At 41.7% G+C, this 27,877-nt stretch overlaps 1 protein-coding gene across 1 annotated transcript in view; it reads left to right on the top strand.

The window, feature by feature from the left end:
• Positions 1-2,123: 2,123 nt before the first annotated feature.
• FRK (fyn related Src family tyrosine kinase) overlaps positions 2,124-27,877 on the top strand; it is a 43,833-nt gene continuing 18,079 nt past the window's right edge. Inside the window, exons 1-4 of the mRNA XM_035109118.2 lie at positions 2,124-3,184; positions 19,296-19,417; positions 23,012-23,175; positions 25,192-25,360. Of these exons, the coding sequence (XP_034965009.1) occupies positions 2,823-3,184; positions 19,296-19,417; positions 23,012-23,175; positions 25,192-25,360 (817 nt within the window). The 5' untranslated portion in view covers positions 2,124-2,822. The remainder of the gene's footprint in view (positions 3,185-19,295; positions 19,418-23,011; positions 23,176-25,191; positions 25,361-27,877) is intronic.

Here is a 27,877-nt window from a genome sequence, read left to right as displayed (position 1 = left end):
TTGATCATGATGTTAATAAGAGTACTAGAAATGAGTTCAGAGGCTAAGCAGGCAAGAACAAAACATGATACAGAGTTTCTTTAAACTGGAATGGGAGGGTGAATTGCTAGGAGGTGCTACTCCCTCCTTACTGTGAAGAGGTTACCTTTAGTAACTAATGAGTGGATGCATTTCTATCAATAATGTTCCTTGATGTCTGGAAAACTCATTCTTCTATCCGTGAAAAGTGGAACCCTTCAGCTAGCAGTCAGAGCAGAGAAATTCAAGTTGATTGTCTCTGGAAATCTTATATAGGCTCAGACATTTTGCTGCCTGCGGCAGATATCCTCCTCCATGCTATGATTATATAATAATAATAATAATAATAATAATAATAATAATAATAATAATAATATATCCTTATTTATACCCCGCCCATCTGGCTGGGTTTCCCCAGCCACTCTGGACGGCTTAAAACAGAAAATTAAAATACAATAATCTATTAAACATTAAAAGCCTTCAGATGTCTTCTAAAAGTCTGGTAGTTGTTTTTCTCTTTGACATCTGGTGGGAGGGCGTTGTTAATATATAATTGTTAATAAAGCCAAATACTGATAGATTGTACTTCAGACTGCCATTCATTCTACAGAATCTCAGGATGGACACACACACACACACACACACACACACACACACACACAACCTGGACAACATTAAATCACCGAAGGGCCATAAAGGTGTCAGCAGCAAAGATGAAATTATATCCCTTCACAATTTCATCCCCAAACATAAGTTTCCCTCAAACTTGGCACCACTCAGGGAAGCAAATAACCTTAATTAATTTGCTGGGAGACTCTTCCTAGATGAGTTTTACACACAACATTAAAAAGCCTCTTTAAGCGTTCATTCCTGTTATTTCTACAATTTCTACAATATACGACTCCTGTTGATATAAGACAGGCCATGGATGAGCAATATACTGTTACTAGCTAGCACAGGGGATCCCAAACTGTGGGATGTGAACTTCATTCCTGTGGTCTGCGGATTTGTGGTTGAAGGTGGGAGATGGCATAGAATCATAGATCATAGAATTGACCCTGCAGTCCCCCTGCAAGACTGTTCATGAAGCTATCATCTGCGCAAGTGCAATGGCTGTCTCAAATGCACACACCTCAGCTTAACTGTGAAGTGGCATATGCTTTCCTTGTGGATTGAAGCTGGTTTGAGGGGGAACGCATCGAACGAGTTTCTCAAGAAACTGCAAGATAGCTCTGCATTGTGGGAGGGCAGTGGAGGCAGACTGTGTACTGTTTATATGAGCAATGTGACTAAATCACTATTGAGGATATTGCTTTGCTGTGGTGATTGGTTATGTATAAAATGCAGATAGACTGGGTGAACCACTCTCCACTTTCCTTCAGGGTTGCTAACCCAAGTCAGCAAATTGCTGCTTGGTTCTTAAATTCAGAGTTAGATGACTAAAATGAAAACATAAGCCAATGCATCACCACTTAGCTGCAAGTACTGCGAAATAAATCAAGCAGTTAGGTCTGGATATTCTGGAATTTTGTGGAAACCCCCCTTCCTCAAAAAATTAGGTTTGTTTTCTTCAGATCCAAAGAATTTTCTTATTTGTAACATGTATATTCCTCTTTTTCTTCATCTTATTCTTATAACAACCCTATAGGAAGAAGAAGATGAACAAAGTATGACAGCATGTTATTATTTATTACGGTATTTATTTAAAATTATTGGTTCTGAGGTTGCAACATAGATGGGCCCTTAATTTACGTATTAATTAAATTTATATCCCAGCCTCCCTCCCAAAGGAGCCCAGGGTGGCGACACCTAAAACAATACAATTATAAAAACAAATTTTCAAACATCCAGAACAGTTTTAAGAATTAAGAATTTCTAAAAGCATTGAAAAATAACCAAATTCCTTCATGTCTAATAACTTCAAGGTGGCTGTGGATGGTATCTTCCACCCATTGCCACGTAATCGGGAACGTTTAAAATTTCTTCCTGAATCTTAAGAATGAAGGAGATGGGTGCACCTCAGCGGGGAAGGCATTCCACAATGTGGCCTGGCCATCTGGGAAAGATTCCTGGATTCCTTCTGAACATGAAATAAAAAAGTGCAAATTCATTGTGCAATGAAATGATCATCAGGTGAGGCACTGTCATCAAGGAGAGAGTGGTGTATGCGTTTGAGAGACAGCAACACACACACAGTGACCAAGACAGAAGGAAAAAAGAGCAAACCAGGAAATGCATACAAAAAAATAGTTTGTCCACAAGCAACTCAGCATATTAAAGCAACAAGGCAAGTTAGGTTGGTTATTCATTACCAGGAGCTACAATGTGTGCAGAGCCTCCCTTCTGCCAGAGTACATTTAAAGAGAATAAAGGGAATGAGGAGGTGCAAAGATAGGGAAGTTCAGCTGGAAGCTCTCTCTACTGTTTCTGTTTACCTGTTCTGTTGCTACTAGATTTTTTGGCCCCATACGTGACGATTCAGGTCTTTCTGTCCGATCAGAAGAGGAAGTGAAAAAATTCCCCTGACATGAACAATTGCACTTCAGTGCTCAGATTTCAGTCCTGAGCGTGGAGCTGGAAGGCAAGGAGGAAACCCTTATGGTGAAGAAGACTTGGAGGGGGAGAAGCAGAGAAGAGGACGCGTCCAGTGAGATCGTTTGCCTTTTGTACTAGAGGAAGGAGTCCTGGGACAATTTTTGAAATGACGCCGAATGGAAAAAAATGGGTGTGAAGGGATCGTGAATGCTTCAGGATAGGAAGAAGGGGACTGAAGGAATACAGGCCACAAGCAAGAAGGGGACAGAATGGGGAACTGCTGTCAGAAATATTGTGCATGTCTGGAGCCCTATATTCCTTGGCTTTTCAACTGTGGGACTGAGGATAAGCCTGTGGGGCCAGACCCCCCGGGCCCTATTCCTCCACCCAGCCCAGACCCACTGCGTCTTCAGACTTGCAAATATGTGGCCCTGTTTGATTACCAAGCCCGTACAGAGGAAGATCTGAGCTTCCAAACTGGAGATAAGCTTGAAGTGCTGGATAAATCTCAAGGGAGCTGGTGGTTTGCAAAGCTGCTGGTGGAGAACGGGTCTGCCAAGCATGGACAGAAGCGGCAAGGCTACATTCCTGCCAACTATGTGGCTCCTGACCAGAGCATTGAAGCTGAACCGTAAGTTCTGAAATGCATATTGTTATGTGGTACAGCTGACATATAGCAATATCTAGACTGAGAGCTGTGGGGGGTGGGGTTGGGGAACCAGGGCCGGCGCGTCCATTATGCGAACTAGGCAGCTGCCTAGGGCACCAAAATGGAGGGGGCGCTGGCCAGCCTGCCCGCCGCCCGGTGCTGCCTGGCGTCACCTCCACTGCTCCTGTCACCTGTTGAGCGGCTTCAGGCCGCTCTCCTGAGGCGCGCGTGTGCCTCAGGAGAGCGGCCTGAAGCCACTCAACATCTGACAGGCGCAGTGGAGGCGGCCCCAGGCTTGCGCTCCCCGCGCAAAGCTCCAGAGGCGTGCGGGGAACGCGAGCCTGCGGCTGCCTCCTCCGCATGCTTCCAGATAACCTGTTTATTGAGCATTCATTCTGATTTGTATGCATGGAGATTTCAGAGAACATCCTATCAAGCAATTGTTATCCCACACTTTCTAGTGCATTTTCCTATCACTTTCATTGCCACAAAATCCTTTTTTAAAAATAAAAAAAACATGTTTGTTGAGCAAAAGTGCCAAATCCACTTTAAGTGTACAACCTGATTTTGCCAATATGCAGTTGCATCCCACCTGTGAAATAATGACAACCTGAAAGTGGTAATTTAGTAGTGACTTTTAATTAAAGCAACAGAGCAAGATAGTGACCTGGGTCAGATGTGATAATAAACCATGATTTATTGTGATGGGGATGAGCTGTAACAAGTCCGCCTCTGGCAAGACTGTGAGGAGGAAATTTGAGGTGTTCACTTCCTTTAAAAAAAATTAACCATAGGTTGTCATTTCATCCAAACCTTATAAACTGCAGGTAATCTTTATTATGGTTTATTAGAAACAAGCAGACTTCAGACGATGGGACACAAAGCTGTTTTGTTCAATCAACCAGTTAAGAATAACCACAGTTTAGGATTTGGTTGCACTGCTAAACTGCAACTTGTCCAAACCAGAAGTGAAACTTTTGATCTCCACACGGCCATACCAGTACTGCGAAATTGTGTGAGCCGGAAGTTCTCTGTGACTTGTTCCCATCACAGTAATGAAAGCCTATTGCCTACCAAGCAATGCTTAAGTTTTTCTTATTAACATATAAAGTCCTGAGCAACTTAGGGCCAGTTTACCTGAAGGACCACCTTCACTCTGTAGACCTTTAAGACTGATTAAGATATTCAGAGGAGGCCTTGTTGGCCACACAACAATCTGCAGATTGTCATCTAGCAAAAACATATAAATGGGCTTTCTCTGGGGTGGTGCTGTTGAAACGTCTCCCACCCCCATTATTTGGGCAGCATCAACAGTAGCATGCTTCCAATGTTTACTAAAAACACATCTCTTTGCTTAGACGTTTCCTGATCATCAATACTGGATTCTACAGCCGTATATTTCTTGATATTCCGATAGCTGCACTTTTGTAGTAGTTTTAATGGATATTTTCATGTTGTGAACTGCTTCAAGATTTCCCTAGCAGTAAGAAATAGAACACTATTTAAAATAAATAATAATAAAATATTGAGCCATGGTTTTCCATGACTTACAAACCATCACAGCACTGCTGGAATTGTGAAATGGTGCAAGCAAATTGACAGGAGTTCATAGGATTATATGCAATGCTGTTCTTCTTATGACAGATAGCCCTTTGAGCCAGTGGAGGCTTTTAGTCAGCAGGCAAGAGGGGGAGGGGAGTGATATTTTGCATATTCACTCTCCATCCCTGCAGCCCCATCCAAAAATCTCCAGGTTTGAAACAGCAGAAGGGGGTGAGTGCAGCGAGTACAGCAAATGGACAAAAAATAGTCTTCTTTTCCTGCCTCCAGTAGATTAAAAAAAAGTGTAAGAGGAGGGGCAGCCATGAGTATCACCCTTCATAAATAACATGGAGGTTTTATGTTCTAGAGCAGGGACAGCCTCAATATATGGTGGACTCTGACTTCCATCAACCCCCAACCACCATGGCTAGTGTTTCAGGGATGATGGGAGTTGTAGTCCAACAACATCTGGAGGGCACCCCATTGACTATCCCTGTGCTGCAGATTGCAACAGCAGAGCAGGTGCAGGATTCTCTATAAGTCAGCATACTCGGAAACATCTGGGGAGAACTTGTCAGTGTGCGGATTCAGGAATTTCATCTTAATCTAGGGTTGCTATTAAAGGAATTAAAATGATAACTATCAACCTTAGCAGCTAAGCCTATCTATTTTAGACCTATAAAATATGATGATTGTTGCTGTAGTTAAGAAAACTATAAACACACCACTGTATATCATTACACTGGAGAGATTTAATTGTAGCTTTATTGCAGCTTGTTTACATTACACCAAAGACAGTGTGTGATTTATATTTGCATGAGAAATAAGTGCTGTAGTAGCTTCCTTAATTCAACTTACAGTGGAACTCAGAGGTATGTGCTGAAAGTGGCTTGGGGGTGGGGAATACTCCATGGAATAGCGAGCAGATGTGGTTCCATGGCACTGACACATGTCTGCTCTCTGTTTAGGCACATGTTACGTTGCCGTATGTTTGGGTAAAATATATTAGGTGCTGCACAAAAGCAGTTAACTACCACGGGGCCCAGCCCTCAGCTTTGCAATCTAAGATACAGGCTCAGGAGAAAAGAGGAAGAAGTTATGTCATAGAGGCTGCAAACCTTTGGTGAATCCTACTCCAAATTAAATTGGCACAAAGATCATCTGAACTAGTAAATTGAATAAGGAACTAAAAAATACCTAGAAAAATTAACCGCCACTTTCTTTGTGCAGCAGCTGAGGTGTGGGGCATTTTAAGGGCTAAGAGGATAAGCAGTGAAATTGGGCTACACCCAAGAAAATGGGTACATGGGATTGCAGCCCTAGACAACAGTCCTATATCCAGAATCTTTGAAGTAAGACACTTTGAATTTAGAGGGAATTAGAAGATACACATAGCCTCTGTTCCCCTTTGCACTAATAAATCTGCTTGTTTTGTCTGCTGCAGAAAGCTGCAGGTGAGTGGACAGCTGAATATTGGCAATTAGTGGGCTGGGGATCTCTATACTTTTTTTTTTTTAGTTCTGCAAAGGAAAAATGAACAGGCTTTCAAAATGTTTAATCTGGCATAATAGCTGGTTGGCACTGAATGCTATTGCCACTCTCTCTGTGTTGTGACAGCTTGTTCTGCTCCATGCATCCAAGTTGCAATTCTGCAAGGCAAAAGTGCTTGGCCAGGAATGGTGGTGGTTGGAGTGGAGTATTGGGCCTTGCCAACAGAAGGTTTGGCTGCATGTGGAAATTGGGTGTTCTGCTACACAGTGGTGGGTGTGAAGGGTGCTAGAGAGCAATACAGCTTAGAGAAGACACATTACTCACATATGGCCAAAGCAGGGAGAGATGGGAGACAGGTGCAGAAGCTATGCTTTGCAGCAAGTATTTCCCCCCTCATTGCTTACCTGAGTGGGGAGCTGACTAGGCACCTGACCTGTTACTAAGGAATGAGATTTGGTGCTGGATATTTTGAACTGGAGACCCAAGAGGACTTGCCAGAGATGTAGGCAGAGAAGCGTTAGCAACGTGCTCAAATTTCCTTGTGTATCACAAGGCCAGTCCATTCTTGCAAAGTGCTCCCTTTGTGTGCAATGTGACCTCAAAGGGGTTGTGTGTGAATCACAAGTTGTGCAGGCTTGATCTACATATAAGTTTTGCACACCTTCCTAGATGAGAAACTTAGGAAAAAATTTAAGGCAGGGATGGGGAACCTGTGGGCCTCCAGATGTTGCTGGACTACAGATCCCATTATCACTCACCATTGGCTATTTTAGCTGGAGCTGATAGGGAATCTATCTGTTTAGGGAAGCTTTTAATGTTTAATAGATTATTTTATTTCATTTTTCTGTTGTAAGCCGCCCAGAGTGGCTAGGGAATAAATATTATTATTATTATTATCTGTGGTCCTTCAATATCCAACTTCCATCACTGGGATAAGCTGTGAAACACATTTCAGTCTCTTAAATTCATACCTTTAAACATGAGTATGGGGTATATAATAGGCTTGTTAACTTTAAAGTCAAAGAGGTAACTGTGCTCTTCATGCAGACAACATCCTGTTGGTCTCAGTAGCATGCTAGGGCGTTCTTGGTGCTGCCAGAAACACACCAGGTATGTATTGCTGGGTATTCCTGCAATGCTTGATACCAATTTGAGTGTGGGCAGATGATCACTTCATTATTTAGGGGAAAATGCTCATTTATGGGTGACCTTTTTGGTGGGAGAGAGGGCCTTGCATTTTTGAGCTCACCACTTCATTCACATATGGTATGCAGCTTTTAAAAACACAATTGATAGAAGTAGTAAATGACTTTCACAAACTACACATAGCACTTGTATGACTGTTTTCCTTGAGGGTTTTTTCTCCTAACCCAGCTTATCAATATCAGCTCTTCCAAGCTGCATCCCCCTGAGGGCAAAAGAGAGCCTACAGAAGGTAATTCTGATTGGATTTCGAAAGTTTGACCCTATGGTGCTATATAGAAAGATTTGTTTTTCTGCCAGTAAGCTTGTTTCCTTTCCAGTTCTCTTTCTCTGTATCTCCTTGGCAAATGCTTAAAATGAGTTTGCCAATATTTTCAGCTTTATAATGAAAACATCTAGAGTGCTTATTTCTGAGCAATATGATTTTCTTTTTAATGACTCGAACTATAGCAGTTTCCAGCTCTATCAATACATGTAGTTTTTTTTGATATAAATTAACTATTTGGTATGGTTGCCTTAAGTGTCCTAACATGCCTTGAATCACCAAGTTTTAATTTTAACTAGCATAACACAATTTAAACTTTTGAGAATATGCTCTTTCTGCTTCTGCTGCTTTCCTATGCCTTGCTTTTGATTATATTCAGCACTGCAAACAGGAACCATGGAAACCAACCTATCACCTGTCCTTGCTCTCTTAGTGCCAATTGTTTTGCCTAAACACGAAAATGTCCTTCTGCCAATGTATTATGGACAACAAATGTTAGCCAGCTGTACTGTTAATTTTAATAACCTAAACCATGGAGGGAGGGCTGTGACTGAAAACAACCCCACTTTTGTTTTCTAAAGTGGCCACACACACACACACACACAAACATAGTATCCCTTCAGGCTTGCTTTTTAATAAAGGCCTCTTTCAGCCAACATTCACTGAAATATGAGTTTAAGTATCAGTTGAATGTTACATGTCAATGAGAAGGCAGCAGAGGGCATGTGCACTGAGAATTAAGGTGGCAAAATCCTTAATTCCAGGTAAGCATGTACCTGGAAGTAAGCCTCATTTACCTCAGTGGGGTTGACATTTGTGTAAGTAACACAATGATCTAGGGTGCAGACACACCACACATTTAAAGCACGTTATACCCCCCCCCCAAATAATCCTGGGAAATTAAGTTTGTTAAAGGTGCTGGGAATTGTAGCTCTGTGAGGGGTAAACTGCGGTTCCCAGGATTCTTTGGGGAAAATCATGACTCATAAAGTGGTATAAGAGTGCTTTAAATGTATGGTTCGGGCACGGTATTTTACAGCAGAATATTGGCATTACAGAAAAGGAGAGTTTTGAGGAGTGATTTGAAGGAAGTAAAGGAGGCAGATCAAGGCAAAAGGGCAGAGTTATTTTGGGAAGCAGTAAACCTCTTAGTGGTGGAGCTGGATATGCAAATAACCCAGGTAGGGATGCACCATGATTTAGAGATAGCAGAGTGAAACAGCTGCTTCAAGGAAAGAAACAACTTTGCTCCAACTGAGTGGAATTCTGTCATGTTAATTGTATGCATTATATAAAAATGTTTAGACTGGATAAACATTGAACTTGTTTTCACTGTCCTGCAAATAAATCCTTTACAGCTGTGTGTCAACAATGTATGTCGAGTGCTTCTTTCCATGGAAGCTTGCTAATATTCTGGTCATTCAAAGATTCCCTGTGAGGGCCACTTTAGTCTGAATATCTGGAGATAGGAAATTAAATGTGGGAATTGGAATGAAGACTATGTCAGCTTAAAGAATTGACGTGTTTTTTCTTCCTTTGGTGACTTCAGAAAAATCAAGTATTAAAAATGTTCAGATAGGTTTTGCTCACAGTAGACCAAAGAAATGAATGAACTTAACTTAGTAATGTTCATTACTTTAATGGAGTATACTCTGAGTAAAACTTAGTTAAATACCACCCCAAATATTGTTGAAGTTGCACTGAGAAATAGAGGTTGTGAAAAATGGGGATAACTCGGATTCAATATGTAAGATAGTCTTAAATCTTGATGTTTGCGAGAATGTCTGGAAACAGTGTCAACTTCTTAGATTGTATGTGACCTAAGATCTAGTTATGACTAAACGGGTCTGAAACTATAAAGAATTACAGGTAGTTCAAGGACCTGCTATGCTCTACCATCAGAAAGAGAATCAAGAATGTTTTTATAGCCAAATGTGGCATTTTCCACATCTAAGGCTTTGTGGTTTAATATTAACAAGGCAATAAAGAGATTGCTTGACAGTAAAATACCCTTGATCTTCTGTTATTACAGTGACATATAAAATAATTGATAGGTACTGAAGATTGTTATGCTAATTGCTGCTAAAATTATCTATGCTAAGCACTAGATGGACCGGGAGTTCCCCACAACTGTACAATGGAAAACTAAAGTGCACAAGCAGGCAAATAGGTTCAAAGAACAGGTTTTGAAAGGTAAAGAAAAAGTGTAACATTTTAAATTAAAATCCACATATGTTTCTTAATTATTGGTGCAACAAAGCACGTACAGCAATTCACAATAATCATGCATTTAGTTTGTTATAGATCAATATTGATGATTTTTTGTATATGGATGCGTATCATGCATATGTATGTCCCTATAGATTACACAGTAATGACAAAAAGAAAAAAAAAGAGTGACAGTTGTATAATTTAGTAGCAATAAACGTCAGCTCCTATCTTCAACTGGAGGCAATATCTGTCATATATCCAAATGTACTTTGCCCTGCCTTGTAAACAAGGATTTAAAGAAATAAAACGAAATCAGCTGCATATTGACTTCTAGGAGCATGAGAACACAAGCCTATGCACGTCTACTCAGAAGTAAGTCTGAATGAGTTTTATGGCACTCCCATCGTGGCATGAGAGCTTTAAAATCAGACGAAATTATACAAGAAATTACTCTTTGAAAGAATGCAATATGTTAAACCTGATTATTCCAACAATTGCAAGCAGGCCATTCAGAAAGCGACTGAAGAAATTATGAATTCAGGTTGATATAATGAGATATGCTAGGCCAGTGTTTCCCAACTGGTGGTCCGCGGACCCCCAGGGGTCCGCGAGCTATGCCAGAGGGGTCCTCAAGATGCCAAGCCTCTGGCCCGCCGGAACCGGCGCAACTGCCGCCGCCGGTGCATGGGCGCCAAGCGAGCCCGGTGGATCAACCAGGGAGCCGCTGAAGGCCCCCCGGTGACCCCACCGAACCGAGGCTGAGTGTGCCCGGCCGGAAACTCAGCGGAACCCCTGAGCCTAGAGGCCCGAAACCGCCTTCCAGGCTGCGGACCCCACGGCGACCACGTGGGCGTCGGAAACATCCGGCGGAGCAAGCGAGGAGCCGCTGAGGCCCCCCGCAGGCCTGCCGGGCAGAAGCCGAGGGCGCCCAGCCGATGACCAAGCGGAGCTCCGTGGCCTGAGACCTCCCACCGCGCAACGATCCTGGGGGGCCTGCCTTGTGACTGCAGTCGCCATCACCCCTAGCTGCCCAAGAGGGTGAAGGAGCCCCCCCCAAGTGAAGGGCCCTGATCCCGCAGCTCCTGCGCGCCACACGGGGAGCCTCGTGGGGACCCGAAGAACAAAGGCTGCACCGAACCTGCTGGCGCTGGCGCTGCTACCGCCGCAAATACAGCCACCACCAGAGGAGGAGAAAAGAAGAGGGGACGACAGGGAAGAGAGGGCCCCACCACCACCCTCAACCCAGGTGAAAGGGTAGAAACCTCCCCCCCCTCCAGAGGGAAACCCCCCGACCCCCGGACGGCCATCATACCGCCACCACCACACCAACGCCCCCCCCCAGAAGGATAAAGAAGAGAGGAAAACAACTGAAAAATAAATAAAACCACTTTTTAATTTTAGGATTAGGAATTAATGGGGGTCCTTGTCACAATAGCGGCTCGATGAGGGGTCCTCGAGAAAATTTTGTTGGGAACCCCTGTGCTAGGCTACTTTTGTGAAGGAATTCATGCTTCAAAGCATGTACCATTGGAATAAGATTGGAATAAAGCTATGAATGAGGATCTCTGTGTAACTGGGGATGGGTGAGCACTGATGGGGTCATGACGTGGCCCTCTGAAAGAAAAAGTTGCCCCAGGACTTCTGGCCTAAGCTTTCCAACATTCTATGAGGTGCTCGAGAGAGAAAAATATCTCCAAGAACACCCTGTTGCCCATGACTGCTTTCCAAGATGGAATCTGTTTTCCTCAGATCTCTGTTCCACATTCTAGCCCCAGGCTTGAACTGGTATTTTAAGGGGAAATATATTTTTTTTCAGATGGAAAAAGTGAGATGAAATACGGAAATACTGAAGCCACTGCTTTTCTCAATGACTAGCATTGCTTCTTTGTGTACATGCTCTCCGTTTCCCTTCTCATACTCTTCCTTCTGTTTCCTGTCTTCACCTACATTGCGACCAAAAATAACTCTCCTTTATTAAGAAGCTTAAGTGGGTGGTAGTGATTAATACAGTGGTACTTCTAGTTACGAATGCTTAGAGTTACATTTTTTTCGGGTTACGAAAGATTTTAACCCGGAAGTGAGTGTTCCAAGCTCTTGGATCCCTTGCCATTGCCCGGAGCCTAGCCCGGACATCCGCAGGACCTACGGAGGCTCCGCAATCAGCCTCCAGCCATGGGAGCTTTCTGAGGCCTCTGCAACTGCCCCGAGCCAAGCCTTGACATCCACAGGATGCCCAGCAGGTCGCATCCCAGCCCCAAAGTTACGTAAGGAACACTTACCTAGTGAAGACAAAGAGCAGTGAAGCTGTTAAGAAACAAAGATGAGCCTGGGCCAAAAAGCCCTTTACCAATCCTTGCCTCACCCCCAGCTGTAGCAAGATGGGTGGTACCTAGCCAGGTAAGCCCACCTACCCTGTGTGTGTGTGTGGGGGGGGGGGGTGGAATGGAAAATTTTTGGATTCTGCAAATGAATTTTTTAATGTGAGTCTGCCCTGTGCTTTTGTCTCTGCTTTGCTCCATCGTTTGGGGGACTTCTGGGGGACTCTGCCTTCTGCCATTGTTTTGGGGATCGTGTGGAACCCAGTTCAACTACTGGTTGATTGTGTGACTGCAGAAATGGATAAAAGCACCCCATCCAAACTGACTATCATTAGTGCACATAAGGAAAAAAAGAAAGTTATTTCCCCCCCCATCTAAAATACTCTTATTTATTTTATGGATCAATGGCCTTGTTAGACAGTAACATTCGTGTTAAATTGCTGTTTTAGGGGGTGTTTTTCATTGTCTGGAACGGATCAATCCACTTTCCATTACTTTCAATGGGAAAGTGCGCTTCAGGTTAAGAACGCTTCAGATTAAGAACGGACTTCCGGAACCAATTAAGTACTTAACCTGAGGTACCACTGTAGTCTCTAGATGTCATGCTTTAAATGTGCAGATACCTCTTATTTGTTGTTACAATAATTGGGTTATTCAGCTGCATGGATTGGACCAACAAGCATGATTAATAACCTTACATATCAACTGGATTATGTACAAAGAATAATAAATTATGCAGGCCAACATAGCTGTCTCTGAAAACTTGAAGGACTGGTTTTCTGCAGATCAAAAATGAGTTTTGATTATGAGAATTAAGTGATCAAAATAGTGTGTGATCTGTTTGTGTACAGTACTTTAAAAAACCACCTCTTCTTTAGTGGGTCCCTTCAGGCTTTTGTCTTTCCTTTGGTAATACAGTGGAATCTCAGTTTATGAACACCTTGGTTTACGAATTTTCGGTTTACGAATGCCACGGACCCATCTGGAACGGATTAATTCACTTTCCATTACTTTCAATGGGAAAGTTCGCCTCAGTTTATGAACACTTCAGTTTATGAACAGACTTCTGGAACCAATTACACCCATGCTTCGGGTTAAGTACGTTTCAGGTTGAGTACTCTGCGGACCTGTCTGGAACGGATTAATCCACTTTCCATTACTTTCAATGGGAAAGTTCGCTTCAGTTTATGAACGCTTCAGTTTAAGTACTCCGCGGACCATCTGGAACAGATTAATCCACTTTCCATTACTTTCAACGGGAAAGTTCGCTTCAGTTTATGAACACTTCAGTTTATGAACAGACTTCCGGAACCAATTGTGTTCATAAACCGAGGTACCACTGTACTAAATGGCAGAGGTTTTCATAAAATTTCTGGAAAAAATCAAGTGGCATTGCTTAGTGGGTTTTGCTTAAATCAGACTAAGGACTGTTTCCTATGGTTCATGCTTTTTTATCAGTGATCACGCTACAGGAAATAAATGAACAAAGTTCACAAATAAATGGAAGGGCGTAAATTACCTTCAAATAGAGATGATAAGTTAGGATAGTACAAAGGTGTATTGGCACAATTAATGGCATAAGATAAGAAAAAAGGGGAAGGATTACAATGTCATTCCGTAAATGTGTTCACATTAAAATGTTGTTTTTTTCCTAATCACCTGCATATGGAATCATCCCTAAAATGAGGAACAATCAAATCTAGGGATTCTGGAGAATCTTTTTATCATTTCCACCCTGGACTCTTGAACTCAGTTCATGAATCTAGTCAATATGAGCTCTTGGATATGGGTTGGTATGAAGGTTTCGGTTTAATGTTCTGCCTTGGACCATGTTTCTATCCAGGAACTGACAATTCACTCTGGTATGTTTAACAACAGCAGTGCTGTAGCTGGAATGATGGCTGTCGAGACAATAATCCCAAGGATCTTATCTGAAAATTATTTCACTTTGGGACATTCCCACGATGGATGAAATAATTTTCCAACTATATTGCTGCCTCTCCAAAAAGTTGAGGACAGAAGATTATTGATCTATGCAAGTGGAGGGGCTATAGTGCCACCTGTGTATCAGTTTCAGTTTCTCTTAGGTTTGAGTTGAGGATACAGCCATTTAGGTGGCAGCACTAAAAGCCCTGTGCTACACCACCCTGTAAACTGTGGAGGCAAGTTCTTTCGTTTGGAGTCCTGCTATATATGATGCTAGTGATGAGGTGCCCTAGATAGAGCAATGAATAAGTGTAGACATCCTTGGCCTGTGTCGCTTCTGCTAGCAGCTACTAAGCATACCACATAAAAAATACTGGCGGTTCCCAGATACCAATATCCAGTCATATTTTAATTAGTGCAGCTTGCCATTAAAAAGGCAAACCACCCTGTTCATATGTAGTCACCAGTCAGCTGAAACAATCAAGAAAGAGCTGCGATGTGCGTCAGAACAATACACTCAACTAAAAACAAAACAAAAGCCCTAACACCACAAGCAATTCTTGATTGCTAGATTCCTGTTCAAAGAGTTTTGACTGGTGTGCCAAGTTCTGAGCTTTGATATACAAAGGGCATCTCTCCGTCTCTCTCTGCCTCCATTTCAGCCACTTGACTTATAAATGATCTCTTTTCCTGGTATTAGAAGATAAAAGTAAAGCTGTAATGAAAACTCCCCTCCTCCCCACTTTTTTTTTTTTACTTTGTGTACGCTTTGGTGATCCAATTTTAGTCATGCAATTACATTTTATCTGTGTGAAGGCAACCCTACCATTAGCTGACAAAAATGTTCCCTGTGCTAGGCAAACAACGGCTCTGTTATAAATGCTGTTAAGATAGTTGCTTTAGATTCCTGTCTGCGCCTTCTCCCAATATGTGTCAAGCCCTTCGAAACTGATTTCCAATTAGGGCTAAGATAAAAATACCAACAATTCTCCGCTCCTTCTGTGCAATGCGAATATGTTTTTGGCACTCACAATTTTCGTTTATATTTGGGGAGCATTTGCGAGGGATGCCATCAACCCTGTGAACTGCTATACAGTTTCATCTTCATTCCTGTAAAATGGGATGCAAATCTGGGACGCCATCTTTCAGGTTCACACTTCCATATGAGTCACGTGACCCACATGAGATTGCCCCCCCCCCCCCGAAAAATGCTTTTTCAGGCACAGCACACCAAAAAGTGCATCTCAACCTCCTCTCTCGTGTGTGCAGCGACAAATAAAGGCCACTTGAAATTCCACAGGGGGAAATTAGCAATACTACTACTACTACTACTACTAATTTATTATTTATACCCTACCCATCTGGCTGGGTTTCCCCAGCCACTCTGGGCAGCTCCCAACAGAATATTAATAATAATAACAAAAAAGTGATAAAACATTAAAAACTTCCCTAAACAGGGCTGCTTTCAAATGGCTTCTAAAAGTCAGATAGTTGTTTATTTCCTTGACATCTGATGGGAGGGCGTTCCACAGGGCGGGTGCCACTACTGAGAAGGCCCTCTGCCTGGTTTCTTGTAATCTCACTTCTCGCAGTGAGGGAACTGCCAGAAGGCCCTCAGCACTGGATCTCAGTGTCTTGGTTGAACATTATCATCAAGTTGATAATGTGCACATAGTCATAGTTTTCGTGCCCTCATATCCTTCTGGATCATCACATTACATCATCCTGTTTGCTGTATTGACTTGTTGCTCTCACATTCCCATTGGAAACATAGATACTCTTTAGTATCTATGATTCAGGTACGTAGCCGTGTTGGTCTGATGCAGTTGAAATATATTTAAAAATTATCCAGTAGCACCTTTGAGACCAACTAAGTTTGTTTTTGGTATAAGCTTTCGTGTGCATGCATACTTCTTCATGGACTTCCATTTCATGCTTCTAGATTTCATGGTTCTAGATTCAGGTAGGTAGCCTCTTTAGTTGCTCGGGACCTGTAAGTACCAGTTGTATGAAGTGGCTCCCAAGAACACGCTTATAGTCCTCCTCTCTGAATATTATAGACACATAGGGCTCTCTTCACTGCAATGAGAACTGTAGCACTTCTTTATTCTAGCACCTCTTTCATCTTCCCTGCTCCATTTCTCTTAAAAGGGTGGTGAAAATGACATTTCTTTTATAAACTGTCACCTCTGCAATATTATGGAGAAAACAATGAGGTGTTTTGTAGATTATAGTTTTGTTTGTACTAATAGAAACTGGATCTATAAATCAATGTCATGAGAGGTGGGAAACTGAAAACTGTGAGTGAATCGTGTAAAACTATTTCCTATTTGCTAAGAAGGCTGGGCATGCCCTTATACTGAAACCAACATTCTTCTGACTTCACTGAGTCTGTTATTATTTCCTCATTCCTTCTAGAAACGTTACTCATAGTTGAATGCTTGTTAAAATAAATAAGTCACTGTCATTTTAAAGGCTTCCTTTTGGAATCCACTTTGCTTCCTGCTATATAGTCTACATTTGACAATCCACTTTTGACCTTTACATGGGAAACTCTCAGGAATTTCACCTGCCTATCCACCTGCAGTGCCAGAATAACACCATGGCTTGTGATGCCTACCGCTGGTATTGGACATGTTGGCATAATACAGCAAGTGTGCAGTCGCTGCAACAAGTCATATTTCCCATGATTGTGCTTTTTTCTGGTTTATGGCAAGGACAAAACTTTAGTTGGGTATGGGGTGGAGCTGCACTGATGTTGCTGCAGCTTACCTGGAGGTATCTGAGGAAGGGCAAGGGGAGCAAAGCTGGAGCTGTGCAGGTGCAGATATGGGAATGTTGGATTGGCTTTGCTGCTGCAACTTCACCAGGGGTGCAAGAGGGCACTGGATTCCATTCTGACCTGCATTTATCACACACACAGCACTGTTTCCATTCCAGTTTGGCTTCCAACAAAAGTGAGAACAATGTAATTCACCTCACTGCCTTTTGTGGCAGAATTTTACGTATTTAACTATGTTATCAATTACTACATTATTTCACACCATTCATTTCAACGCCATGGAAACAATGCAAATGGGGGAAAAGCATATTAATTGCACATTGTTTGCAGACTGAAAGCAACAACACTGCATCTCAGTTGTATTCACTGGAATGATTTCTGTTCTAGACGTGGGACAAATCGGCAAAGATCGACAATTGGCACTCTAGTTTCTGTTCGAATTCCCAGCCATTCCTAACCTGCACAGTCCCAACCTCACTGCCGCACTGCCCCAACTCCGTCTAGACGGAATGGACTTGCAAAAGAACCCATGTGAAACTGGCAGGGATCAGAAAAAAGGCTAATCCGTCAATTCCTAGGGGATGGGTGGTTGAAGGCATAAAAGATATATAATGGCTTGGTTTGTTTGATAATAGGAACCATCAGGCATGGAGGGAGCAGTTGCAGTATGACCTGGGTGTGATGTCAGCACAGGAAAAATGCTGGGGTGTAATGTTCGGCACTCCCTCCTGCAAAACTCAGGTTGTAAACATGTGTCAAAATTTCTTAAAGACACTAGTCTCCACTGGGCCTCATTTAAAAAGAACACCAACCCTGGTTAAGCTCCAATTTTGCTATCATTCAGCAACGATTGAGGTGACCCCAATACCATTTGGGGGTATGGCCTTTCTCCCTTGCATAGGCCATACAATAATAGCCATCTGTCCCATCAGCAAAGAAAGAGGCAGATAAACTACAATCCAGGTCCACCACCATGTCCTGCTTGTTTCTCTTTCCTCTTTGGGCTGGTTCTCTCCATCACAAAACAGACAATGTGAAGACTGGATGTACCAGCAATTCAAAGTTGTTTGGGGACTGACAAATCTGTTTATATTTGTATCACTCTCTGTGCTCTGAAAGAGGTGAAGGATGGAGGAACTTCTAAACCTTCTCAAGTGTGTGTGTGTGTGTATGTGTGTGTGTGTGTGAGAGAGAGAAACTTGAATAATTGTGTGTGTGTGTGTGTGTGTGTGTGTATTTACATAAGGCTGTATGTAAATACTGTACTGTGAATACTGTATGCAAAATTTAATGTCTGCCAGCCACTTGTATTTTCTCTCTTTTAACATTTTGTATGGTTAACCACAGCTTGCTTCTTCTCACCTTTACTATTCATACCTCAGATTGTGTACTGTTTATCAAGAGTGATAGGTTACTTATTCCTTACATATTATTGAATTATATATTATTGACTAAAGAAATAAAAAAGAAATATAAGAGTGATAGGTATATAATTTGGAGTAAAGCTTTGTTCTAAGGTCAATAGCAGTATTTTGTACTGTCCAAAAATGCAGTGAAATGTTTGTTTTAATCTGTTTTGTGATTTGTTTGGTTGTGTGTAAATGTTTTAAATCAGCTACCGCATACCCAGATGAAAATCAGCAGTGAGGCAGTAGCCTTTACCTGATGCTGCTGCTGATAAATAATAATAATAACTTTATACCTGCCTTTCCTCGCTGATGGGACTCAAGGCACCTTACAGATAAAAACAAGAATTGCTAAAAAACATAGAAAAAAGCAATCATTAAAAACACTGAAACATTAAAAGAATTAAAACTGTATCCATTTACCTGATCTCCCATCACTGAAGCTTAACTTGCCCATGGGGCAAATGTACCACTGGGACTGTAGCATTGGCTCTGCCACTGTGTTTTCACCACGCTGGCCTTGCCCCTATCCTTCTAAATAAGATGTAGTGACACTGGTAATGGGAATCAGGCAAAGTGCCACCACCCCGCTGACCACTACTGATGAAAATTAATGCATTACCCAGCATTCCTCAATTACATTTATGGTTAATAGCCGCTTCTTTACTTTAGTATCCTTGATCTCTAAAACCCCTCTCTAAATGTATTAATGGTGCTTGTTACTGATGAGCTTTGTTAACAGATTCTAAATAGGTCATTTTAAGTATTGTTTTTATTGTAATGGTTGTTTTATAAGGTACTCTGGGCTCTGGGCAGGATAAAAAAACAAATGCATAAAGAGTAACCTTTGCATCTGTTCAATAAGCCCATCCATTTTGTTTCCAGCTGCTCTTCAAGCGCCCAACACAAACATAACTTTGGCCATTAACTGGTTTTCTTTCTGTTTTAGGTGGTTTTTTGGTGGTATTAAACGAGTGGATGCTGAGAAACGGCTGCTATATCCTGAAAATCAGGACGGCGCTTTCCTAATCAGAAACAGCGAAAGTCTAATGGGTGACTTCTCCCTTTCAGGTATGATTACTATTTTCTCTTTCTTCTTTCTCCTGGTACACACACACACACACACACACACACACACACAGAGAGAGAGAGAGAGAGAGAGAGAGAGAGAGAGAGTCTTGACCTCATTTCTCCTGGGTTTATTCATGAAAAATCTCTATGATTATTTCTTTCACAAAGGTACATGAACTGGCAATAACTGCTAGAACTTAATAACTTTTAAAAAAAATTTAAATTTTTTTGGGGGAGGTGCTTATAATTAAATATGTGAACTAACAGTGCAAGCTTATACTTACCTGCTCTTAAGTAAGCGCCACTGCATAGGGCTCACCCAAAATATTTTGTTACCTGCAGTTGACGATAAGATGGCAGCTTCAGCTTTCCATTGCGAATTTTTTTATGTCTAATGTTTTACATTTTTTTTTAATGTGCTGTAAGCCACCCAGAGTGGCTGGGGAAACCCAGCCAGAAGGGTGGGGTATAAATAGTAATGATAATAATAATAATAAATTTCTTCTTCCATGTACTGAAGTCGACTAGACTAGCATTTGAAACTGATTTCAATCCATCACACTCTGAGTTGGATACTCTGAAGTTGGGGGAAATAGCATTTTCTGATCCAAAAAGTAACAAACTCAGTGCACATTTTTATTGGTAGTCTTTACATCTCCCTTTAATGTCACACTTGCCATAAAGTAGCAACAATGGTTCCTCACTTTGCCAACTGTGGTGGTGTCTGAAAGTAGATATAATTCTGTAGCAGAATCAGAACCAGCCCTACCAATGGGCAGAATGAAATGACCGCCTCAGGCAGCAGATGCTAGGGAATTACAGCAGCAGCAGCAGCAGCTACCTAACTATGGCAAAGCTGTGTGTGTCAGGTGGTGAAGCTGCCATCTTATCCTCAACTACAGGTAACAGTTGAGGGTGAGCCCTATGCATAATGACTCCCATCAGTTCTTCCACTTCTCCTCATGCACCCTCTAGCGGCCCCACCATGCATATGGGAAAAGTGCTTTAATATAAACATAGGTAGTTCATTACTGTTCAATAGACCCCTAACGTATGTAACCTTCAAATTTGATCTTCATTCAGATTCTCTGCATAATAGTACCATAAAAGCATATGAATTACAGTGCACGACTAAAGACTTGGGGGAGACTCTAAAATAATATACTCCGTATGACACCTATACACTCTCTAATGGTATTTTGAGATAACTGCAAGCTTGATAAAGCTTGGCTGCTTAAGGAAGATAGGGCTAAATATTCATTTAAAACAATATACAATCGCTGGTGTTTAAAAACTCACTTTCCATGAAGACCCCTAAAGGTGCCTGCCAACTGTATGCAAATAGTATGGGTTGCCAGTTGGGCCCTTGTAATGTGGGATGAGAGCTCCGATCACATAGACTCCATCTATGTGTACACCCTGTACCTTTAAGAAACATTTGAAGCCCATTTTGTCTCACAGTGAATTCTGGGTAATGTAGTTTATGCCTCATAGAGTTAAAATCCCCAGCAATTCTTAACAAACCACTGTGCCCAGAATTCTTTTAATGTGCTTCAAAGATATAGTGTGTACACACCTGCCACTCCGCTACTGACAGTCATCGAGGTCCGAGATTACGATGAAGTTGGAACTAAGCATGGCATATGATGCCATATATTACGCACATTGCCTAAATAGTGCATGGCACTTAACAGCTGTAACCTCCTGGCATTTGGGAGCTTGGGTGAGCATGGAAAGCCCCAATGCATAAAGTGTTTGTTTTTAGGTTGTTGTTTTTTTAAATTGATTTAATATTTCAACCTTTGAGTCCTCTTTGGGTTATAAATAGGGCTACTGTACCCCAGAGGTGTCTAAAAATAACTCCTATTGGAAGTATAATGTGCAATAATGGTTGGCTTGCCTTTCTGAATGGATATATATATATATATATATATATATATATATATATATATATATGACAGAATCATGACATTTGCCTTATCAGACAAGAATATACACATGTGTGTCTCCGAGATTAGTATGCATATAAAATTATTTTGTACCATTTTACTAGGGGCCATGTGGTACCATATGCAAGTAATAAAGGTGAAGGGACCCCTGACCATTAAGGGTTGTGGCGCTCATCTCGTGTTATTGGCCGAAGGAGCCGGCGTACAGCTTCCAGGTCATGTGGCCAACATGACTAAGCTGCTTCTGGCGAACCAGAGCAGCACACAGAAACACCGTTTACCTTCCCGCTGTAGCGGTACCTATTTATTTACTTGCACTTTGACGTGCTTTCAAACTGCTAGGTTGGCAGGAGCTGGGACCGAACAAGTAATGCAAGTAATGCATAATGGTAAATAAATAGGGATATAAAGGTCTTACAGAGCAAGCAAAATTATAAGAAGTCAATCCTTATTTCAAGCTTCATTCAAGAGCATGGCTATTTCCAGCTGAGGAAGCCCATGCCTGGCAGAGGGAAAACAAACCTTTAAAACAGACTTTAACTTTGTCGGGGGGTTCCCAGTTGCATCCACTAGAAACATATGTGTTGTATTATTATTATTATAGTGGTACCTCAGTTTAAGTACACAATTGGTTCTGGAAGTCTGTACTTAACCCGAAGCGAACTTTCCCATTGAAAGTAATGCAAAGGGGATTAATCCGTTCCAGACGGGTCCGCAGAGTACTCAACCTGAAGCGTACTTAACCTGAGGTATGAGTGTAATTGGTTCTGGAAGTCCGTACTTAACCTGAAGCGTACTTAACCTGAAGCAAACTTTCCCATTGAAAGTAATGGAAAGTGGATTAATCCATTCCAGACGGGTCCACGGCATAGCTGCCAAGTTTTCCCTTTTCTCGCGAGGAAGCCTATTCAGCATAAGGGAAAATCAATTAAAAAAAGGGATAACTTGGCAGCTATGGTCCACGGAGTACTTAAACTGAAAGTACTCAAACCGAGGTATGACTGTATTATTATTATTATTATTATTATTATTATTATTATTATTATTATTCCTCTATCATTACATAATACACTATTCAGGGCATAAGCTCCTAAGACTGGGTCACTGGAGACTCATTTAGGAGGAAAGTTTCCTGGTGGGATACTTGACTATACTATATTATGATGTGTGTAGTTTTTATGCAAATCTTCACAATGCCTTCCTTAGGGGAAGGGTCGTAGCTCAGTGGAAGGGGATCTGCTTTGCTTGTAGAATAATTCAGGTTCCATCTCTGGCACCTGTGGGTAGAGTTGGGAAATGTTCCGTGCCTGGATGCTAGAGAGCATCTGTCAGTCAGAATGGACAACACTGAACTACAGTGGCACCTCTAGTTACGAACTTAATTTGTTCTGGAGGTCCGTTCATAACCTGAAACTGTTCTTAACTAGAGGTGTGCTTTCGCTAATGGGGCCTCTTGCTGCCGCTGTGCCACTGACACACAATTTCCGTTCTCATTCTGGTAGTTCTCAACTCGAGGTAACTCTTCCAGGTTAGTTGAGTTTGTAACCTGAGGCGTTTGTAACTCGAGGTACCACTGTGAATGGCTCAACATCCTGACTTGGAATAAGGCAGTTTTTCCTCTGTTCCTTCGTTTTTATTTTTCTAGTACGGGACGGGAAGGTTGTGAAGCACTATCGAATCCGACGTCTGGAGAATGGTGGCTTTTTTGTGACGAAAAGGAAAACTTTCCCAACCTTGAATGCTTTTGTCAGATACTACAGTCGTTCCAGCGACGGGCTGTGCGTAAAGCTTGGGAGGCCATGTGTAAAGGTAGAGCTAATTCAGGACATTTTTGTTTCAAAATGGAGTGAACTTTTGATGATTGAATTGATAAGTACTTAACCCTCCTTCCAGCCATGATAATAGTTTAAGAAATCATACATAACTGCACCGTGACATGGGATGGCATATCAATGATAATGAAAACAGGAGAGCCATGCATTGTTTGAGAAATAATTGTGTGGCCTGGGGAGAACATGCCAGCATGTTACTTATGAAGTCACAGTATAAACCCATATTGAGATGGAATTGCCACCCTTATGACTCTAGCTGTCTATATGTACTGACTGAAAAACAAGAACTCAGAACCCCATCAGATTCCTACAGGCAATATTTCGTTATTCTAATCTAAAAGCTTGCCTGGTTCTCTCTCTCTCTTCCTAATCTAGGGATATAAGAATCTTTCAGATTCTAAAAGAAGTATCTCCATTATCCTCCTCTGAACCCATTCCAATCTGTCTACAAAGTTGAAGTGACCACAACCAAAAGCAAATCCCCCTGAGACAAAAAACACACAACTCTGGTTCACATCAGAGACCCTGCTGTGTGCCCATCTATGAAAGCCATCAATTTGGTGGGTATGGAGGAAAGGGCTTCCTTGGCAGTGGCCCCACAACTGTGAATTGGCTTCTAAGCGAGATCAAGCAAGCCTCTCTCCACCCACCAGATTTTCAAGCAGCATCTGAAGGACATCTGTTCTCTGCCACTGTTACGGTGCAGTTTTAAGTGGGCTGCTAATGTGGCAATGTTGTTTTATGCTGTTTATATTGTGTCTCACAGCTGTGCTGGGCAGACTGTAGCTTTTATGTATTGGCAAATGTTAAGGTTTGGGGCTGTTTTATAACTGAAAGTTTAAAATTGCGCTTTGCATTGTTGCTCTATGCTCTGCTTGCCGCTTTGTGAGGAGATCCTTCTAAAAAGCGGAATTAAAATTAATTTTAAAAAGTAAAGAAATAAGTCAAATGAAGATGGAACATACAGTACAACAGTGTTGCCTATGATTGCATGCACAGCTTTTGATTATCCTTGAAAAAAGGTCTCCTGAAAGCAGCACAGATTGCATGTAAACAAAAGAAACATTTTCAAATAATGTTAATTTTCAAACAGTGTTAATTAATAATAAAGGTCTTGTAACTGTAACTTGGGCAACTACCCCTTGATTTCTATGAACCATATTGATTCTGCTACACAAGTTGACTTTTCTTATTTTTGATGGGACAGCTAAGCATTTGAATCCATACAATTATATCGGGGGAGTGGGAGACACAGCAGAATGGATCCTATCCTTTCCTGTCAACATATGCAGTTTGCAGGTCTGTGCCACTCCCTACAACAGGCATCCCCAAACTGCGGCCCTCCAGATGTTTTGGCCTACAACTCCCATGGTCCCTAGCTAACAGGACCAGTGGTCAGGGATGATGGGAATTGTTGTCCAAAACAACAATAATATAAATCCTCAAAAAATGGGTCAGTACTGGCGTATAGCCAGTGTGGTCACAGGAGAAGGGATGGTGCTATGGCTTCTGTTGTAATGTGAAGAACCCAACAGTAAACAGTGCAGTCCATCCGTCACTCCCTGTTTCTGCCCGTTTGCACTGCAGGGGACAATTGTGGGACCAGGAAGAGGTACCAGCTCTTGATATCTTTGAAACTGAAGTGTCGAAATGATGCTTCCCTGTTTCTCAAAAAATAAAAATAACATAGAAAATGGAGATTGGCAGCAAGGAAGTAGCTCTGGCCTTTAGCGTCTGCTGTCCAAAGCAATAGTTTCCTTCTGCTTCATCATTAAGACCGGACCTTCCTGTTTTCCTGGGAGGAAGTGCCATATAGAGAGGCACCTGGCTGCTTGTGGGAAGTTCTCTTTGGTTTACTGCCCCCACGTTCTGTTTAGCACACACTCTCTTAAATCGGCATACAGTACTTGGATAGATAAAGTTGTTTTGGTTGTTGTTGTTTTTAAAAAAGAAAAGCACATAATTTATGTGTGCCATTTTTAATCCTACGCAGACAGAAGTTCCAGCAACTTACGATTTGTCATACCAAACTGTGGATCAGTGGGAGATCGACCGAAATTCTCTACAGCTCTTAAAAAGACTAGGTTCTGGCCAGTTTGGCGAGGTCTGGGAAGGATTATGGAACAATACCACACCGGTGGCAATTAAGACACTAAAACCAGGTATGTCGAAGAACACCTCTGACTATTTCACCCTCAAAATCTGCATAAAATCTAAATATAGGAACATGGTGTGTACCCTTGGGCAGGGCGTCGCTACGTAGCACGCATGTGTGGCATCGCTACATATAATGCATGTGGCGTACATAGTGATGCCGCACAAGCAAGCTACATAGCGGTTTGCCGGCGGCGCGGTGCCAGGGTCCTCTGCTCGCGACTGCAGCCGTGAACGGAGGATCCTCCACATGCGGCTGCGGTGGCGTGATGGCTGCTCGCGCCGTCACGGTGGGGCACTGCCTTGTCACCCCCGGAGACGTGGCACCGGGAGCGCACCGCCCCCCCCACCCCCATTGCAATGCCACTGACTTCAATGTATGGATGATTGACACTGACAAACAAATTGAAAATGCTGTTTGTAGCCTCATTGTGTATACTGCATTTCCTGCTTATTCAAACATTGAATTTGATTATTCTGCTAGCAATTTTTATTTTGCTTTTGGTGCAAAAGATCTTACACAATCAAGAATGAAGGACAAATAGATTCACCACGGGAGTAGATGACGGAAATAGAACTGGTTCATCTTCTGCTCATGGCAGATATTATTTTAAAGCATATAATGGTTCTTTTTCTTTATGTTCTTGAAAATGCGCCCAGAACCGCAGTTATTTACTGTTAATATAAATTTCCATCAGCCTATCTCCTCCATTCTTTTAAAAGCTCTTATGTACAAGGATATCAGTCTGGAGTGCCTTCTTAGATATGTGCACGAGCTTTTGCAAAGCCAGAGGGGCTTTTTCAGTTCTCTATCCAAGCAACATTTTTTTTCCCTTCTCGCCCTATGTTGTGAGTGCCTTTTTAAACTTAGGGGAGTGAAAGCTTATGATGCAATATAATGTTTGGAAAAATACCCTTTTTTTGGATCAAGGTTAGGGGATTCCTCTGAACCTGGTGGGGCGAGGGCTCATTTGGTCTCTTTTCAGGGCTTCTCACCTATTTGATGATCATACGTTTGGAGAATCTAGTTGCTCCATTTATCACAATTTTCAGTTTTGCCAGTTATTTAGCCATGCACTGAATGAATAGCCTAAAGCAAGCCACTTTCCCACTTATGAAGTAACAATACACCACACATAAGGATAAATGAGAGAAGCTTGCAGACACCACGTGGTGTTTACTAGGACTAATACTGGTATAAGGCAGCTGTGATCGTTTGCACTTGCATAGCATCAATGTCAACAGATAATGATTTTAGGAATACAGTATAATAGTGTTGTGCAATTGTATCTGCATTCCCTATTCAACAGGCAACATCTCTTGCTTATGTATTTACTTATTCTCAAAAACCTAATAAAAATATTTCAAAAAAGGTGGGAATGGAGAAACAAATGCGAATGTAGCCATTTCTAGTGGAATCCCTAAACACTCCACCCACCAATCATGACATTGTGTACTGATGCAAACAAGGAACCAATCAACACACAGCTGCAACATCATGATTATATTGGCCTAGAGCAGGGGTAGGAAATATCAGGCCTTTGGACTTCTCAGTGTGGCCCCCACAATTCTCACCAAACCACTCCCTCCAAGCCAAACCCTTCACTGGTATAGCTTTTGCACCCTCCAGAATTGTTTATGCTGGAACGTATCATTGAAGCCTGATAGCCCTTCTTGTTTGCCTGGATGGTAAGTAGAGAGGGGTATCTGGCTGTATGGAGTCCATTATAGTTTCCAATCCTCTCAATCATAAATTCTCTTATATCTATTTGCAGTGCTAAAATGTGATTAGTGACATGACATTTTGGGCAGAGCGATGGTACAACTGAAGCTAGTGGCCACAGGATTTCACTTTAGTTTTTATTAAAGAGAAAAGCAAATAGCCACTGTCCTTTGAAAAAAATCACCTGAATACTGACAAGATTTACTTAAATTCTCCTGGCAATATACAATACATGGGGAATTTGAAAGTAATATCAGATGTATTTGCTCAAACCGTGTATGTCATGTGTTGCCTTTTAAAAATTAATTGTATTAACAGGCTTGGGAAAAACATCTATTTGTTTTAATTCATGTCTTTGAAGCACTTAGAGCACTTTATTTACAACTTATCATAAATATTTTTTAAAAATTTATTTTCATGTTGGCAGATGATTGGAAAGGCACCCGTCAAAGACTTGTTGAAATATATGCCCTTTATTGTACACAGTGTTGGTCTATTATAGAAGTGTAATAATAAAGTATTTATTGTGAAGTAGGGGAGGAAGCAATTTATCCATTTAATAAAAGATAGCATAGGGACATTATTTCTAGGAACACTGATGGTTGCAATGCCACACAATTAAAGAGTTTCATAAGATAGAACTGCATTTACTCCAAACCATCCTCCCTACCGAAGATTGGTTAAAAATTGATCTTTGATCCTGCAATTGCTGGATTAAAAGTCTAAATGATTAGTCTGCAGCCTCTACATTTTAGAAAGGGCTTCAATTAACCTCACAGAGAGAGGCACAAGATTCCTAATT

The sequence above is a fragment of the Zootoca vivipara genome, chromosome 3 (genome assembly GCF_963506605.1).
Source record: "Zootoca vivipara chromosome 3, rZooViv1.1, whole genome shotgun sequence".
Lineage (NCBI taxonomy): Eukaryota > Metazoa > Chordata > Lepidosauria > Squamata > Lacertidae > Zootoca > Zootoca vivipara.
The sequence above is the reverse complement of the archived record's forward strand: the minus strand, read 5'-3'. Positions and strand labels throughout refer to the sequence as shown.